The 17,358-nt window shown below is 49.2% G+C and overlaps 1 protein-coding gene across 2 annotated transcripts in view; it reads right to left on the bottom strand.

Annotated features, from left to right (window-relative positions):
• NUP133 (nucleoporin 133) overlaps positions 1-17,358 on the bottom strand; it is a 1,444,728-nt gene that overhangs the window by 595,478 nt on the left and 831,892 nt on the right. For both annotated transcript variants that reach the window (XM_069606929.1, XM_069606930.1), the window contains one exon: positions 1,401-1,534. In XM_069606929.1, coding sequence (XP_069463030.1) covers positions 1,401-1,534 — 134 coding nt within the window. The remainder of the gene's footprint in view (positions 1-1,400; positions 1,535-17,358) is intronic.

The following is a 17,358-nucleotide window of genomic DNA, read 5'->3' as shown; positions in this document are numbered from 1 at the left end:
TCTACTGTATAGACCATTAAAGGGGACAGTAAATCACTAAGTGAACCGCCTCAATATCACTCTAGGTGTACAAATACACTCATGAAATTTCAAACCGTTCGATCTGCCCCTTAATAACTTAAGCAAACCAAATTAAAATGTTGTCAATCACAAACGTATTGCCATTGACAGAATCAGAGGCCAGTTACCTGATGCGAGGAACTCTCTGGAGCCCACTCAACTATCGCATCTACCGCAGCTCACACAAACATCATAGAAGACCCATCTCCAAGAGCACGGTGGATTACAGAGAACTATTTGCACCATATGTGGTTCAATGTGCAAACGTCTTAGAGAATGTCACACAGAGCTGTAGATAAAACATACATAAGGCACAATATCATGGGGATTAACAGAAACTGTTGCATTCACAAGTGAAACGTAAAACTACAAATAAATGCTGAATGGTAGCCAAATACTAACAACTTTCCAAGTGCCCAGAGCATGCCATTGCACTCCATGTAGTCCGCTCAAACACTACAGGCCTTCTGTAAAAATTGTTATTTATTAACCATTCCGAACCAAGAGCAGCACTCTTTCACAAACATGAAAATTGAGGCTGCAGAAAGAAATGTCCACACTTTAATCAGCAAATGTAGACAAACATTTTGGAACCTTATTTGTTTGTAAACCCATTGTTTGAAATGCACAGTTGGTCTAAGCAATAAACCAGGTTTGTTGTAAATATGTACATCTCTGGTGCACAAAAACTGATTTTGGAGTACTAGTGGAAAATGCAACTTTGTTCTCTTACTGTCCTCCCATAACGTTTGGCTTCCTTTGAGGAATCAGTTCAAACATTTTGAGGACAAAAAAGCAGCAGAGGTGGTTGTTCAGATTCAAATGGATCTAGGTCATGTTATGCTAAATTTCAGAATCACAAATTTACATTTTATTAAAAGTTGTTTCCTCTTTCATTTAAAAGGGCAGTCTCCATCCATTCATCCAACTACCCACCTCTTACAACTAACAGTTACCTGCTATTTATTTGAGGGATTTTAATTTTGGAGAACACAACATTTTCGTAATCAACACATTTTGCCAATTGTACGCATTATTATTTTGTGAAGGAAAAAGAAAATGAGTTTGCACAGCCCCAAAGTAATATTATTCTTGGAACGTATTCTATGGGAAAGGAAACTAAACTATAATTGAAGATTACAATGGTCGATCACCATCTCGCATATATACTACATCATTTTGCAGTTTTTTAGTTAAGGTCTTTTGACTGAAAATTAAATCTGGTGTAAAAATGGTTATGCAACTGCTGTACTTCATATTTCTTCTGCACCAGCAAGACAATATGGCCTGGAAAACATGACTATACAAGAATCTATATAGTAGACGCAAAAATAAATTACCTGATCTGAAAACTGTGTCATATAACGCTGCAATCTGGTCTGGTTATCGGTCTGCTCACATAACTGTACCAAGATGTCAAAGTCACAGTACTTCTCAGCAAGAGTAGCAGCCCACGTGTACTGCCCGAGTTCAACTAAGAAACAAAAGAAAATCCATTATATACAAACTTCCCTTTTAGTTTACGCTTTCTTTTTTAAAATAAAGCAGATTCACTGACAAGCCATCTTAATGGAAATTCTACTTCGTTACATTCCATTTTGAAATTTGCAGTTGTCGGATAAATAGATTGGTTATTCTGCAGCATTTTTTAACACACACATTTAAGGCCTAGATTGTGAAACAAAATCCTATGTTTGAGGCCAGAAGGGAAAACTCAGGGGAGCACAGGTCAGTGCCATCACCCACTCTTTGAAGGAGGTAGCAAATGGTTTATGGTGCCCTAGGACCACCATTAATTTTTAATTTTGACAAATGTATTAATGAACCAGGACAATAAGACACACAATTGGAAGCGATCTGTTCAGCTTTTGTAAACAGAAGTACAGTGCCACCATATAGTGTCTTAGGCCGTGTTTTTGAGTGAAGTGCTGTTTAAGATTTGTACATGTTTGGGTGCTGTAACACATTCACCAGCCAAACCATTATTGTGGTAAAGGAGGTAACCAAAAAGGGCTTGGGAGCGTTGCTGCAGTATGAGGGACCCAAGGTTGCTATGGCGGGGATCCACTAGCTTCCCTTCTGCTCATGGCAGAATAGGTAATGCCAAATTAAATCCCAAGTAGAAAGTACCCCTTCAAAGAACAACAGGGTAAATGGAAAGCTCATCTAAGCTTGAACCGGTTTATGTACTTCTTGCCACACAGTCGAAGGGATCTCAACCAGACCTCAAGGGCATGTTAAAAAACGATCAAAATGTTGTCATAGGCACCCCTCTGCGCGAACGACGATGGCCCATTGACCTGTTCTTTCGGAAGGTACCCACTCGAGAGTCTGCAGCCAAACTTTAGCTCACTGTACCTTTCAGAGTGGGGAGTGGGCAGCACAGTCGGAGCTTAGAGCATTTGTTCCCTATCGAATACATACAGGGAATAGAAACCCTAAATGGTGGAGCAGGTTTAAGAAGAACCGGTCCAACCTCTGCAGGAACCCGACATATTTAAATGTAGTTCACCAGAGTGACAGCAGTTTTTCAAAACAAACCAAATTTGAAGCATTACCAATTACATTATACACTTGAAACCCTTGGCACGGAACCCAGCCACAGAGGAAGCGTTACTAGGTATATAGGGACCTGCAGCGGGAAAGATGGTATCCCCTTCCCCCTTTACTTCGCCACATACCCTTACTTTGCCAAACGTTTAATTTGTCATAAATGGACTGTCATGCCTTTACTTCGCCTGCATCTTCACAATGTGAAGATGGTAATGGATGTGCTTAGGGATAGCGTAAGGTTAGGTGTGCAGTCAAGGAGGTGCAAGGGGTCTCACTCGTACAATGACAAAGCAAATATCTTGCAAAGTAAATGTGACCAAGTAAGTACTGGCGAAGTGAATGCTGGCAAAGTAAAGACATACATCAGCATAGACCACTACATATCCCAAGTTCTCCTTACCAAGCCTACATTTCGGAGTTACTTTAGGCCAGAGCGATGGACGGTGTGGTCTAGTCCCTAATGAAGGGAAAGGCATGTGACAGAGAACACATGTAGGAGGAAGGGCTCATTTGAGGAATGCTGGAAAGGAGACAGAGGGCCGGCTTAAGATGTAGCTCGAGGCTGGAGAAAAGACCCAGGGGCTAGGCAAGGGGGACAGAAGCCTGGGCAGAGAGGGCCAGAAGGAGATTGGGGGATGGAGACTCAGCAGAGTCCCAGCAGAGTGATGGAAAAAGTGTCTAAAGTAGAGAGGTTATTAAGCTCGGAATTAAGCTAAAGAAAAAACTCAGCAGAGGAGAGATCCAGCTTTGTGAGATCTAAGATATTGGACGGGTGGAGGTGGTAGAAAGAAGTGACTTGGAGGAACATCAAATGAGTAGAGGAGGAGGAGACTGTGTGGAGAAAGTGGACTAGTGTTAAGGAGGATGGCCGTAATTCACTTGGGAGGTGGAAGGATCAGTAGTGGAAAGGCAATACGACGTTAAGTCTCCAAGCGGTACACACAAAGGACAGGTGGGGAAAACGAGCTAGACATCCAAGGAGTGTAACAGGGGCTTTGGAGGAGAGAGAGGGGGGGGAGGGGTGAGGGTCTGAATGAGAACATGAGAACTAGTTAAGACCTTATGGTGGCTTCCAGTACTCCTCCCAGAGCTTCAGGCCAGAGTTAAAAGCCAGTCCCAATGAAATGCTTTCTACAGAACAAGACGGGAGGCTCCCGTCCAGACTAAGCGGTTAGGGAGCCTTCCCACCCTACTCTGGATGTACAATGAACCTCAAAGAAAGCAATGAGCAAAGACTGAAATCTTAATGACTGGAGGATCAAGGACAAAAGAATCATGATAAACATTTACTTGAATTCTTGATGTTATTTGGGACAAGTATGCACCTATGAATGTGATGTTAAGTCCCTGACAGACACCAAGGCCCAAGCTTACCAAATATGACTTTGCTTTGGGCACTTCTGGGATTTAACTGGAGACACTACCCTTTAGTCGGGAACAGAGCAAATCCTGGTGAGCCACCACCCTAAAAGCTTCAGTTTGATGCAGAGCACCACCGTTTATTATTTTGGACCAGATTGTAAAAAGGTCTCAAAATTAATCTTTTGCTTAAGCTCACTTAATATTTAGTCTGACCTTTTCTGGTTTGATCGATGCACACATTGCATCTATGGAGATGCTGTCTAGTCTGGCCAATTAACCCCTGTGACAATTCCAGGGAATTCATCCCTTCTCCCCAATGGGGAGCCACCACCTTTGAGACTAAGGAGGAGAGCCTGCTATGCAAAAGGCTCACTAGCGGAGAGGACCAATGGGATCTCACTGTGGTGACACCTCCCACCCCTTATGGGACAAGTACTCAATCTCCCTTAGTACCAAGTGTTTTCAGCTTATATAGGGATTGTTAATTAGGTAGTGGGACGTTTACATGTGCTTGGTTGTGCTGCTGACCCCTCCAGTGTACCTGACCCACAGGACCAATGGTGTTGGTTTTCTCATTACAGGAAGAGGCCTAAAAAGGCTGATACCCTTATCTGAAGAAGAGCAGTCGCTGGAGGGCCAAGTTGAGGCTGAGAGAGGGCTAGCCCGAGCAACGCTGCACACAGCCAGAGCCTAGGCTGCAGGGCAGAGCCCGTAGAGCCTGCAGTGGTACCAAGTTCCACAGGTGGTGGGCAGAGAGCCCACAGAACGCCGTCCAAAGCCCCAGAGAGTCCCAAGTCCCGAGGTCTCTGGTGGAGGGAGATTGAAATGACGCAGCACTCGGCAGCGTGCAAATCACAACACCCGAAGAGAGAAGGAACAGCAACGAACCGACGAGTCAAGAAGAGTTGTTCCGACACGATCGGAGCTGCCACCTCCAACGACAAACACTCTGGAAAAATATGCACACGCTTCACGCAAAGGAGAGGGAGTACGACAGCTCAGCTCTGGAACATTCCAAAAGGGATTGAAACCGACACAAAGTCGAGGAAAATAACCAAAGGCCCAGGTGGAGATACAAGAGACCTAAAACGAACAGGCCAGCCCAAAGGGGGTGAACAAGAATACAATACTATACGGGGGATTAAGAGAAAACCGAACTTAAGAAAAATAGTCCAAGAGGGGAAGAGAATGTCCAATACCCTAGTAGGGGTTAGCAGAAGAGAAACAAAATACCCAATGGGGGTGAATCAGTAGCTGTCACCTCAAGGGAGGTTGCTAGGAACCTGAAAGAAACAGAAAATCCCAGGAGTGCTGTAGGTGAGAAAAAGTTACAAAAAGAGTGTAAAAAGCATCAGAGAGCGAAGCGCCCAATCTGGGCTGAGAACCCAAGCTATGCACAGAGCAAGGAAAATCAGAGCAAAAGAGACCCTCAAGTAGTGTCAGCAGATTAATGGTGGACCACAAACCCCCATCACCTGCAAGAAGCTTAGATGCGCTGGAGGGGTGGGCCCGAGAAATCCATCCGACTCTTTAAAACTTACAAACGCAAGTAATCTACTTAAAACGCGGCACCGTCTGATTACACAATACTTTGTGCAGCAGCACAAGGATTTGCCCCTTTTAGTTGGGAATGAAAATCGAGGAATATTTATTTTGGACAACTGAGAAGGGGTGGATAAATCAGAGCAAGTCAGACCCTCCAATAAAGCCTGTGGGTCCATGCTGGACCTCAAGAACCTATTGACTGCACGAAGCAGAGACACCCTGGAAGCGTGAAGAAGACACATCATTTAAACTCTTACAAAGTTTACAAATTCAAATAGCTGACTAGACGAAGGTGAATTTGAACTATTGCAGTTAATCCGCACTTTGTGGAGGAAGCAAAGGTTCAGCCTTTTTTGTTTATTTAGAAAACTAAGGAGCTTGTTCGTGAACTGTAAGAGCAGGCAAAAACCTGGGAATTCTCAAGGAACATTTCAAGAGACTTTGGGGAAGGGGTCATGCACCAACCAAAAAAAGAGGAATAAGGAACAAGTTACTTACCTCTGTTCTCCAGCATGGGTCTGGCATGCTCATGAATATTCTCCGTCGTCAGGCTGGGAATCCTCGGTAAAGAAAAAATCAGTTTCGTTTCTGAACAGTCTTTCTACTAATAACCAATCACTGGTCTCTGGGTCAAAACGGCCCCCAGCCAATGACTGCCCTCTAGCTAAACCCCTCCACTGGAAGCCATCTTCAGATTTGGTAGCACGTAAGGTGGCAGTAGGACCAAGAGAAGAGCCGCAGAGGGGTAGGCGGGAGGGTTCGCATGTGAATTTATGCCAGACCCATGCTGGAGAACAACAGTTACAGGTGAGTAACTTGTTCCTTCTCCAGCATGGGGTCTGGCATGGATTCACATGCTCATGAATAAAGAATACATAGCAGTACACACATGGACAACCACGGGAGGTGGCAAGGCTCAACATTAAGCATTTCAACAGCTCAACATTAAGCATTTCAACAACTCAACATTAAGCATCTCTTACCTCGTTACCAGGCTCACCTTCAAGCGAACAGGTTGCGCAGCACTGCTTGGCTGACTCTGGACTGCTCCCTGGAATCCCAGTCGATGCACTAGAATTTCGCCAAGGTGTGCGTCTACCTCCACGTAGCAGCCCTGCAGATGTCCAGCAGGGGCACACCAGACAGGAACGCAGTAGTTGCAGGGATATCTGGTCGAATGGGCTCTCGGACAGCCAGGCAATGGTCGGTATGACAATGGGTGATGCAGCCTGAGAGCCACCTGGAAATGGAAGCCTTGGAGAGGGGGCCTTATCTTGGTTCACAGGGCCAAAGTTCACAAACAGCTGTGATGTCTTCCGAAAACTCTTTGTGCGGTCCACATAGAACTTCAGCTCTCTAGCCACATCCAGCGAGTGCAAAGTCCTCTCAGCCGGCGATGGGAAGAAAACAGGTAACACCAAGGGCCCGTTGAGATGGAAGTCCGATGGCACCTTGGGCATGAAGGAAGGGTGCATCCTCAGCACGACCTTCGCAGCATGGAAAGCCAAATACAGAGACTTACAGGAGAGGGCCTGGTTCTCTCCCACTCGTCGTGCAGAGGTAATGGCCACCAGGAACGCCATCTTCCACGATAGGAATTTCGGAGGTGCCAAACGCAGAGGCTCGAACGGAGGACCCATGACCCTAGTCAGCACCACATTGAGCTCCCACGCCGGGGCCGGAGCCATCACTGGCAGGAACGACCGGAAAAGTTCTTTCATGAACTCCTTAACCAGGCGATGTGACCACAGCGATGATTGCCCCAGAGTTCTGGTGTAGCAGGAGATAGCCACCAGATGGATCTTAATAGATGCGTGTGCCAGCCCCGCCTTGGCCAGCGACAGCAAGTACGGCAGCACTTGAGGGTCCGCAATCCGTAGAGGGTTTACCTTCTGTGCACGGCACCAGACAGTGAACTTCTTCCATTTATGTCTCTAGCACTTGAGAGTCGAAGCAGCTCTGGCCTTGGCAAGCACCTCCTTGCAGTCCGCCGGGATCCCGTATCCTCCGAGCTCTAGCGCTGCAGGAGCCAGGCCTGCAGGTTCAGCGACCCCGAGGACTCATCAGTGACTGATGAGTCGCAGAAGCAACGGCAGCGGTGGGAACGCGTAGAGAAACAGGCTGTCCCAGGGGAATGAGAACGCATCCCCCATGCTCCCCGGCTGGGGAAACCTGCTGGCGAACCTCCGGCACTTGGTGTTCGTCACCGTCGCAAACAGATTGATCTGGGGATTGCCCCATCGTTGAAACAACAGGTCCACCTGATCCTGCCGAAGCACCCACTCGTGGCAAGAGCGCAGCTCCCTGCTGAGTGAGTCGGCGACGGTGTTCTTCACTTCTGCCAGATGAAAGGGTACCAGGAACATCCTATGGGTGACGGCCCAGTGCCGTAGGTCCTGCTTCCGAATGAAGAACATCGTTGTGGTGTTATCAGTGAAGACCCTGCACCACCTTGCCCTTGAGGGACGGAAGAAATGACTTGAGGGCCCAAAACACGGGCATTTCTTCTCTGGGAGCCAAAGGCCTCTTTCGTGGAGATTTCCAGTGTGTATGCCCCATCCCTCCAGGGAGGCGTCCGTTGTCACAGTCTCCTGATGCGCCGGGGTCTGGAAGTCTGTGCCTGTCACTAGATGTGCGCAGACCCCCCCCCACCCCATCATCGAATCGCTCGAGGGAATGTCTCGTTGAGGGCAATCTTGTCCTCGAAGCTTCCCGTCGCTTACATCCACCAGACATCGAGGAACTCCTGCAGCGGCCCCATCCGCATTCTGCACAGCCGAACAAGGTAGATGCATGATGACATCATGCCGAGCAGGGACTTGATGGACCTCACCCTAGCAACCTTCATGGTGAACGGCCGTTGTACCTTGCCCAGATGGCCTTTATTCTGTCCCCGACGGTGCAGCTAGGCGCACCACCGTGTTGAGTCTGGCTCCCAGGAACGGAGCGTCCTGAGATGGCTCCAAGCAGGACTTCGAACCCCAGATCTGTGAGCAGGCGGACAGTCCTCACAGTCCTCGCTGTGTGTCCGACCGCGAGTTTCTTTGACTTCGCTCGGATGAGCCAATCGTCCAGATAAGTGTAGACATGGATCCACTGCAGTCGCGCCACCACCGGTGCCAGGCACTTGGTGAAGACCCTTGGGGCAGACTTCAAACCGAAGGGGAAGGCCTTGAATTGGTAGTGCCGCCCTTGGACCAGGAAGCTCAGAACCTTTCAATGTTCTTTGTGAATGGGGATGTGGAAATAGGCATCCTCCAAGTCCAGCGACGACAGGCAGTCCCCTTCCTCCAGCTGTCCCAGAACATGCTGGAGGGTGACCATCCGGAACTTCTGGGATTTTATGTATTTGTTGAGGCGGCGAAGATCTAGAATGGGCCGCCAAGTGCCGGTCTTCTTTCGGACGAGTAAGTACCGCGAGTATACTCCAGAGCCCTGGAGCTTCTTTGGGTCGAGTTCTATTGCGCCCTTTTTTAGCATTGCTCGCACCTCCAGCAGAAGCTGCGGAATGTGGTTTTCTTTCCTGGCCACAGGTGGGAAACAGGGACACTTCCCTTGGAACTCCAGAGTGTGTCCATGGGCCAGAGCATCCAACAGTCGGTGGAGATGTACTTCCACACGCCGACGAAGTTTGCCAGCCAGCCGGCCTCCCACCGGGGTGCTCGGCCAGTTCAGTCCTGCTTCGCCTAGGCCTTACCACCTTGGGCCCCTTGGCGACGACGACAATGTCCTCTGGCCTTGTTGCGGCCTCTGTAGGCTTCCTGGGATGAAGAACAGGCTGAGTGGCGGTATAAAGAAGAGCTGCTGCCGAATCCTTTGGAGGCACCTTGTGACTTGCCTGTGGAGGGCCAAAAGGATGGCCGTCACTGATGGAGCGTGCCCAGGGCACGGGCCGTCTCGGGGGTCTGCCTTGATGGCCTACAGGGACTTGTCCATTGCCTTGCCGAACAAGTTGTTCCCGTCAAAGGGCCTGTACAGTACCCTTGTCTGTACATCCTGACGGAAGTCGGTGGCCCTGAGCCAGCCACGCCGGTGAAGGCAAACGCTGCTGCCCATCTGGCGGAAGCCGGTGTCGGTGATGTCCGTGGCCACCGAGATGGCGTGGTCCGAGGCCACCGAGATGGCGTGGTCCGAGGCCACCTCGCCTTCTTGAAAGATTTCAATGGCTTCCGCCCTCTTGTCGTCTCGGAGGACGTCCAGGAAGGGGGCGATTTTAAACCACAGCTCCCTGTCGTAGCAGGCCACGATAGCGAGAGCGTTAGCCGCCTTAATGGTCGCCGCCGCCGACAAGATGATCAGACGTCCCATGGTGTCCAGCTTCTTCCCCTCGCCGTCCGGATGTCGTGCCAGCAGATTTCTTCTTGGCCGCCGTGGAGACAACTGAGTCCGGGGACTGCTGCGCTCTGAGGCACATAGGTGCAGAGATCGGAACCCGGTAGTTGTTCTCGTACCCGTCTCTTTTCGCAAGGGGCCGAGGATGGGTTCTTCAGGAGGGCCAGCCCTTCGTCCCAGATGACGTCCGACAGCGGGACCGAGAGCACGGTCTTCCTCTTGGCCTCTCGTCGCTGATAAAGGAATCCCTCCTTCTGCTCTTCGGGGCATAGCTGAAAAAGCTCTGCGACCCTAGCAATCATGGTGTGAAAGGAGCCAATTTCGTCGCGAGGGGAAGCCTGTGACGGGAGATCAGTTCTGTCGTTGCTGCTGTCGTCGTCCGTCCCAGTCTCTGTCTCATCCCTCGGTGGAGGGGATGGAGGTGAAGGATGGCAGGGTGGGGGTGGAAGGGCGCGCCTCCGCAAGGATGGGGGGCTCCCCAACGGTCCAGGCGCCGCTGGATCGTCCGCCGGAGGCAAAGGCATCCTTGTCCTTATTTCTGTGCACAGTGTGTGCAAGGCTAGTAAGATGTCCTCCTACCTGTCCGTCGGAGGTGGCAGCGGTTGCGACGGGAGCATTGGCAGCGGCGTAGTGTCCTCCGGCTCCTCATCAATCTGCCATTCCTCATCGTCTCCATCTTCGCTCTCCACGTCCGCCTCGTCTGGGTCCTTTCCGTAGGATCTGACCTCGACAAACTTTTTGCCAAGAACTGATTTGAGGTCCGAAAGCTTGTCCTCCGAGGAGATATCTGAGTCCGGTAGGACTATTGTGCCCCACACTTCTTGCCCAAGGGCTTCATGGGGGTCTTATTGATGGGCGTGAAAGAAGATTCCCTCCGGCTGGGCAGGGAAACTCTTGGCTTGGGGGCCGTCTCCGCTGGGGCCGCCTCCGCAGTCTTCGCCAGGTATGCTACCACTCCCTCAATCGAAGACTTAGCCTGGTGAATCGGGGCCTTTATGACCTTAGGCGCGTCTGCGGCCTTCACCGTGGGGGGGAGGGCCACTGCCTCGCTCCACCTTGGCTTTCTCCGTCGGACCCGACCAAGCCTTCTCCAGAAGCTTACCCGGGTTGTCCGACTTGCTTTCTCAAGCCGGAGCGTTGGCTCGTGGTTGGCGATGTCAGTGATGCGACGCCCGGCCTGGCAGTTGAGGCGCCCGTATCAACGGCGCTCCCGGTGCCCGCAGACTTGCAGTGCTTTGCCTTATGTTGGGCCCCTGTCGCCGTAGCGCCCTCAAAGGTCTTAGAAGACTGCCCGGATTTTCTCTTGGGAGAAGTACGTTGCTGGGGCTCACCTGCCACCGGGCTCTTCGACTCCAGCCAGTCAGCGAGTCGCTTGCGATGGTCCTTCATGGTACGGGAGGACATGTCCTTGCAGAACGCACAGGCCTCCTCGACGTGCGATTTATCTGCGTGCAGGCAGAGGCACCGGGAGAGTCCATACTCCTTGAAGACTTTCTGTAGTCCACATCCTAGGCAGATCCTAAACAGAGGCGTCGAGTCTCCTTTGTCTTCGGCCATGACCACGAGGGTTAGGCCTCCAAGATCTTCTGGAATCCTCCAAGAAGTGAAATTCAATGAAAAATCACCCATGAGGGGCGTAGAGATTTCTGAAACGGGTCTCAGTTAATCGGAAGATGAATCGGTGGAGCTTGAGGCTCAATTTTACCAAAAAAATAAGAGTAAACTCTTTGAAAAAACGCAATACGCAGTAAAAGCTCGAGAGATAAGCATGAGGACTCCCAACACTTGAACGTGCAGTAAAAATCTGAAGATGGCTGCCAGAGGAGGGGCTTAGGTAGAGGGCAGTCATTGGCTGGGGGCAGTATGACCCAGAGACCAGTGATTGGTTATTAGTAGAAAGACAGTTCAGAAGCGAAACAGAAACTGTTTTTTTCCTTTACCGAGGATTTCCAGCCTGATGACGGGGAATATTCATGAGCATGTGAATCCATGCCAGACCCCATGCTGGAGAATAACGTGCTTGCCACCATGGCTCTGTTGATGCCATCAGCCAAGTCCAGTCCTGATTGTAGAGACTCACACATGGCCTCGTTACCATCTCTTACAATATTCATGAAGCCGTCTCTCTCTTCCCCTTTGGGTATATGGTCAGCTGCCATAGCAAAATTTACATTTACCCTGTGGGACTGCTGGGGAGAATTCTCATTCTATGGCTAATTTCCCTTACCTATGGAGTCCCCCAGCAGCTTTGCTGGATTTGAAGGTTTTTTTTTTCCTCCTGCTAAGAGCGAGACTCCCACTCTTAGGCATTTTTGCTATGTGTGTTCTAGGCTATTTTTGTGTTTAATGTTTATGGGGTTTTTCTCACCCCCATAGAAACCATCTTTATTCACATGTGTTACACAGCACCCTCCGTGCAGTAACACAGGGGTGTCGTAGCGACCCCCAAACATAGACTCCATACCCTGGGACTGACTACTTTCTCCCAGGGCATGTAAAGTCCCCAGTGACTTTACTAGTCAATTGTTATGAACTAAACCAGTACAACCCATCTTACTATGGAGGTATTGGAAAGGGTTAATAGTTTTTCCCTTGGGTTCATTTTCGAGTGGGTAACGTAGAGTCCTTCTCTCTAAAGTTTCTGGCTGGTGGCAGTGGTTACTACCGTAAATATTCGACCGCAAATATTTCCCTATGGGATTTTCCCATTGTTCGAGGCTACCACATTTTCTGACACCCTCTAACATACCGCCGGTTTATTTTAATATTAACTTTACTCCGGTAGGTTTTATTTGCCAGAACTTTAATATAAATTCTTTCTCTAAACTCCTAACCCAGGTCGGGGATCCTTTGTTTGTCCTTTTGGCAGGCTTCGGCCAAGAAGCCTGCCTTTCGGCGCCACTGAGTCTGGGGTGGGTCCATTGTGTGGGAGGGGGAGTAGGACCCCTGGACAGGGTTGCCTCAGCAACCCATGTCGCACTCTATCCTGATAGGCTGGAGGGTCTCCCGCCAAGATGTCTACTCCACTGTGTGAGTGACAGCTAGGCTGTATGAATGGGGATCTTTTTGCATAAAAGCAGGGTCCTGAGGACTGGAAGAGCAAGACGTCGCCACTGGAAATAAGAAGTGGAAGAGGAGAGAAGCCAAAGACATCTGCAACGACGGAACCACCAGTGAAGCCCTGCTGCAGCGTCTCACCACTTTTCTCCACACAACGAGAGAAGATCTTCATCTGCAAGAGCCTTCTTCCCTTGAGCTGGTGGAGCCAACCAGTTTGCCAATCGCCTTCCTGGACTTGCCCTGGTCGTATCACCAGTACTCTGTACTCGGAGACCACATAGCCAGGCACCCGTCCACCCGGACCGCGATTTAAAGGAGCGTACCTTTTATTCGTCGGGCAGCACCGCGGCTGGTTTCATCCCTGGGTAGTGCAGTAACTTGAACCTTCCTCCACAACAAGACCCTCTCTTGCTCTGCTGGATCCCCCGAACTGCAGGACCTACCAGGAACAACCGCAAGAGCCACCACTTCTTTTTAAAGGTACATTGTTCCGCCAGGCCGCCCTTTCTGTGTGGTAGTGCTAAAGGTGTTTTAAATCCTTTACCTACCTGTTGGGTTGGCCGCCCCTCTCTTTTAACATTGTCTTTCACCTCTTGCATCCACCTTTTCGAATCGTCAACCAAAGACTTGACTGCAGCTACAAGAACATTTTGCTCCTGGGCCCTTGCCCTGTACCACTGACTCTTGCACGGGCCTTTTGATTCTGGCTATATGTGTTATAACTGCCTTCTTTAGATTGCTTCTCAACTAGAACTGTGTTGGTGCACCTACTTCTTATAACCACCTTTTCCTTCCCACTTTTAAAACTTGTGCAGTGCCATTTTGCTCGGTTTTCATTTAAGTATTGTTTATACTAAAGTACTGCCTTGCCTAAACTTGGGCACAATCTTATAGGAAGTGTTGCTAGGGTGTGTAAGAAGATATTTCTGTATAACTTGTGCTTTCCCTACCTTGTGAGAAATTGCTAGAGTGCCATTTGTGTTTGATTTTCACTGTGCCATTTTGCTCAGTTTTCACTCTTGCTCAAACATGTCTACAATTTAACCAGGGAGTTGTGTATACTTTTCTTTGACCTAATTTAACTTGCTTAATAACTGTGATAAATGTGTTTAGCTAGAAGTGTAAAAAATAAATATATATATTCTTTTTACTACAAAGCTTTGGTCAGTGTTTCCTTGTGCCATAGTACTGTAGTCCTATTGGGTAAACCCTGAATACTGCTCATCTCCCTCTTGAAATAAGTCTGACTGCTCTGCCACAGCTACCAACTAAATCTTTTTGGTACAGACTGATACCAAGTCTCAGTCTTTATTGCTCTCACCAGTAGTCCTAATCTTTTGTAGTGCTCCCTAAGGCAACTGCACAGGATTCTGCCTAACAGGGACTGTGTAGCTAAGACACAAGTGGCGTTTGCAGACTTGAGAGCTAGGTCTTGGCAGAAAATACCTTCCTAGCCCAAGCGTCGAAACGCTCATCCCTTTTCTGGTGGGATGGTTGGGTAAGCAGCCTGTTTAGAATTGGCCGTTGCGGCATGAATTACCAGGCTCCCCGTTGTTGGGTGCTTGGTGAGGTTTTTATTCACAGCTGGACTTGATTCAGGAACCTCCCAATTTGCCATAACCCTTTTTTGGAGTGCGACATGAATGGGATCCTTATGTGTTCTTTTATAAAGAATGTCTGTCAGGTCGTCCTGCTACAATGGGTTCCATGTGTTAATATCCCCACAAAAATATCACCATACAAGAATGGCGCCATATATTTGCGGCAATATTACCCCATTAAACCTGCAGGGGACATCCCTGCAACCACCATATTATTTTAAAGGGAGCAGGGGACACCCCCGCTCCCATTTACCCCAAAATGTATCCCCACCAATAATATCGCCTGTGGCCATTCCCGACGACCATATATATGGCGATATTATTGGTGGGGATAATATTACCTGACACCCTCAAATAGTGGAGCCGGTCTGCCCCAACCCAGACAATCTATGACTCTAGTCATAAGGTGCCTGTAAGCGGCATCAGCATGGTCTACCGGGTCCTGGCTCTCCGAATTCAAGATCTGGTGATGTGCCAACACCACTAGCAGTTTGGAGAATGACATACAAGTCTTAACGTGGATTCCTCTGAAACGTTAGGAGTGCCAAACTCCAACCCAAAAGGTTGAGTGTTGTGGTCTGTTGGCTTTTACTCCTCATAAATGGAGGATAAGGACTTGAAAAAAATCTTTTTTTGGCAGAGGCTTGTGTGATGCTGGAAATGCATCAGAGGGACAGGGCCTCTGTATCTTTGTCCTTTATTGCCTTATCACGTATGTTCAGTCTTGTTTTCCGTGCACGAGTTCATGTGGGACTCCTGGCAGTGCGGCTCTTCCCCTTTTTGGTTTGGTGAACAGACCCTTGGGATACCTTATGGCACCCATGGTTGGGAGCACGACCCTGTACTCCTAGTGTATGTTTTTGGGCACCCGTGTGTGGCCCACAGAGCAGGATACGGGCTGGTAGCAGCTCTGTGCTGAAATGACAGGTGCCCTGTGCATCCTTTTTGGGATGCCCACACCCTGTCATTGTAAACAATGGATTCCTGTTAGAAAGCAAGAGGCCACAGTGGCCATCTTGTTTCCTATCGCCTGTTACCTTACTTTTCCCGAAGTCACGGGAAGCCCTCACTCTGTCCCTTCCCCCCGACTGGCTGTTGGGTGGACGTTCCATATATGGTGTTGTGGGGAAGTCCAGGCCAGACTGGCTGGAGCCTTCCCAATGACTGTATGTTGTGGGTACGCCTGTGGGGTGGTACCTGGGTGAATGGAGTGTGTGACGAATACACATTTCATGTTGTGGGCGTCTAGTATCTGGTGTTTGACACAATGACAGACAGCCCTGCCCGAAACTGGTATGAATGCATTGTGGAGTGCTGAATGGTTGGGTACTTGTCCAAATCCACATTCTGTGTTGGCAGTGTCTGAATGGAGAAGAATGGCCTGAATGCACTGTGAGCCGATTGGCTGCCTGAATACCCTTCTGAATGATTGGTTGCCTGTGTGTGACCCAACAGAGTGAATGGGAGATCAACCGTATATCTGGGGGCCTCTCACTGCTAGGAATCGTTCAGAAGATGAAGTTAAAACTGATGCTTAACTTTGAAGCCCACTGGAAGAAGAAGTACCGCTGCTGCAGTCCTTCGCTAATCTGAAAGCTGCTGTGCCTTGCAGGAACTGATCCAAGAGAGGACCTGGCTAGGAGACCTCTTCCCAAACTACGAGGGACCATCGTGCACCAGCTGACGATTGTCAAAGCTCCCTGGACGTCAGATACTCGAAAAAGGCTGCTGACCGGAGACGGGGACCGCCGCGGAATCACGAAGAGAAGCGCCCAGACATTGAATTCTCTCACCGTCGACAACCTGCAGTCGCCGACCGGAGCCACAGTGCTCCCATGCCTAAGAACATTGATACAAGGACTCCCTTTGCTAATCCTCGTCGACCGCTTTCGTCCTGCTGGAGAAAGTCGAGGTTGCCGACGACCGAGGAGAATCCACCGGTGGGTTTCCCGCCACCCGAAGACCACAGAGACGCTGATGACTTGACGCCCTTGCTGAGCCAAAGTTCTTCAATGACTCCTTGCGGCAACGAACACTCGTCGTCGAGGCACACTGCACGCCTCCGCTTGCAGGACGTTTTCGACCGAACATCAACAAGCACCGCAAGAACCGAAGCTGCTGCCGCAACTACAATGTTCACCCTTTCTCCTTGTGGGATCTCGACGATCTGTGGCTCCTGCCTTAAAGGGAGCCGCTCAAGAAGGATCCGTCGATGACCCAACGTCGAACTCTGCTATTCTAGGTACATTGGGATTGTTGAACTATTTAGAAGGAAATAATACTCTTGTGAACAATATATGGACTGAGCTTGTACGATATCCTTATTTACAGGTTGCCCGGGTGGGGGGGATCCTCATAGAGAACTGTGCCTGGTGGTAGGGGCTCAGTATTCTGCCAATTGTTCTAACCAACTGCTTTCCTCCTGTGTCTATTGTTGGTTCCCTTTATTAATTGATTTGTTTGACATTGGACCAAAGTACAGTTGAATTTTAATGAAATATGATAATGAAATATGATAGTAATTGTGGTACCACGTAGAACTGTCTATATATTTGCCATTGTAGATTAACTGAGCACAAAGTGAGTTATTGTGATTATGTATATAACCTTGAACCTTAATTATATAAAGACTGTGTTTTCACTAATACAGTGTGTGGACATTCCTTTGTAGGTGCTTGGGGACTACACTGTACTTAAGAACCAGCCTTCATCACCTCCTGAGAGCTAGGCCTCGATTGCTCGTCCACGATTTACCCAAAAGGAAATCTTGGCTGGGGTCCTCTGTGCCTCTCCTCTACCATATAGAGAGCAGGAGTACAGACACCCCCCTTCAGTCTTTACAGCT

Source organism: Ambystoma mexicanum, chromosome 4p (genome assembly GCF_040938575.1).
Source record: "Ambystoma mexicanum isolate Mex_15411 chromosome 4p, UKY_AmexF1_1, whole genome shotgun sequence".
NCBI classification, from domain to species: domain Eukaryota; kingdom Metazoa; phylum Chordata; class Amphibia; order Caudata; family Ambystomatidae; genus Ambystoma; species Ambystoma mexicanum.
The sequence above is the reverse complement of the archived record's forward strand: the minus strand, read 5'-3'. Positions and strand labels throughout refer to the sequence as shown.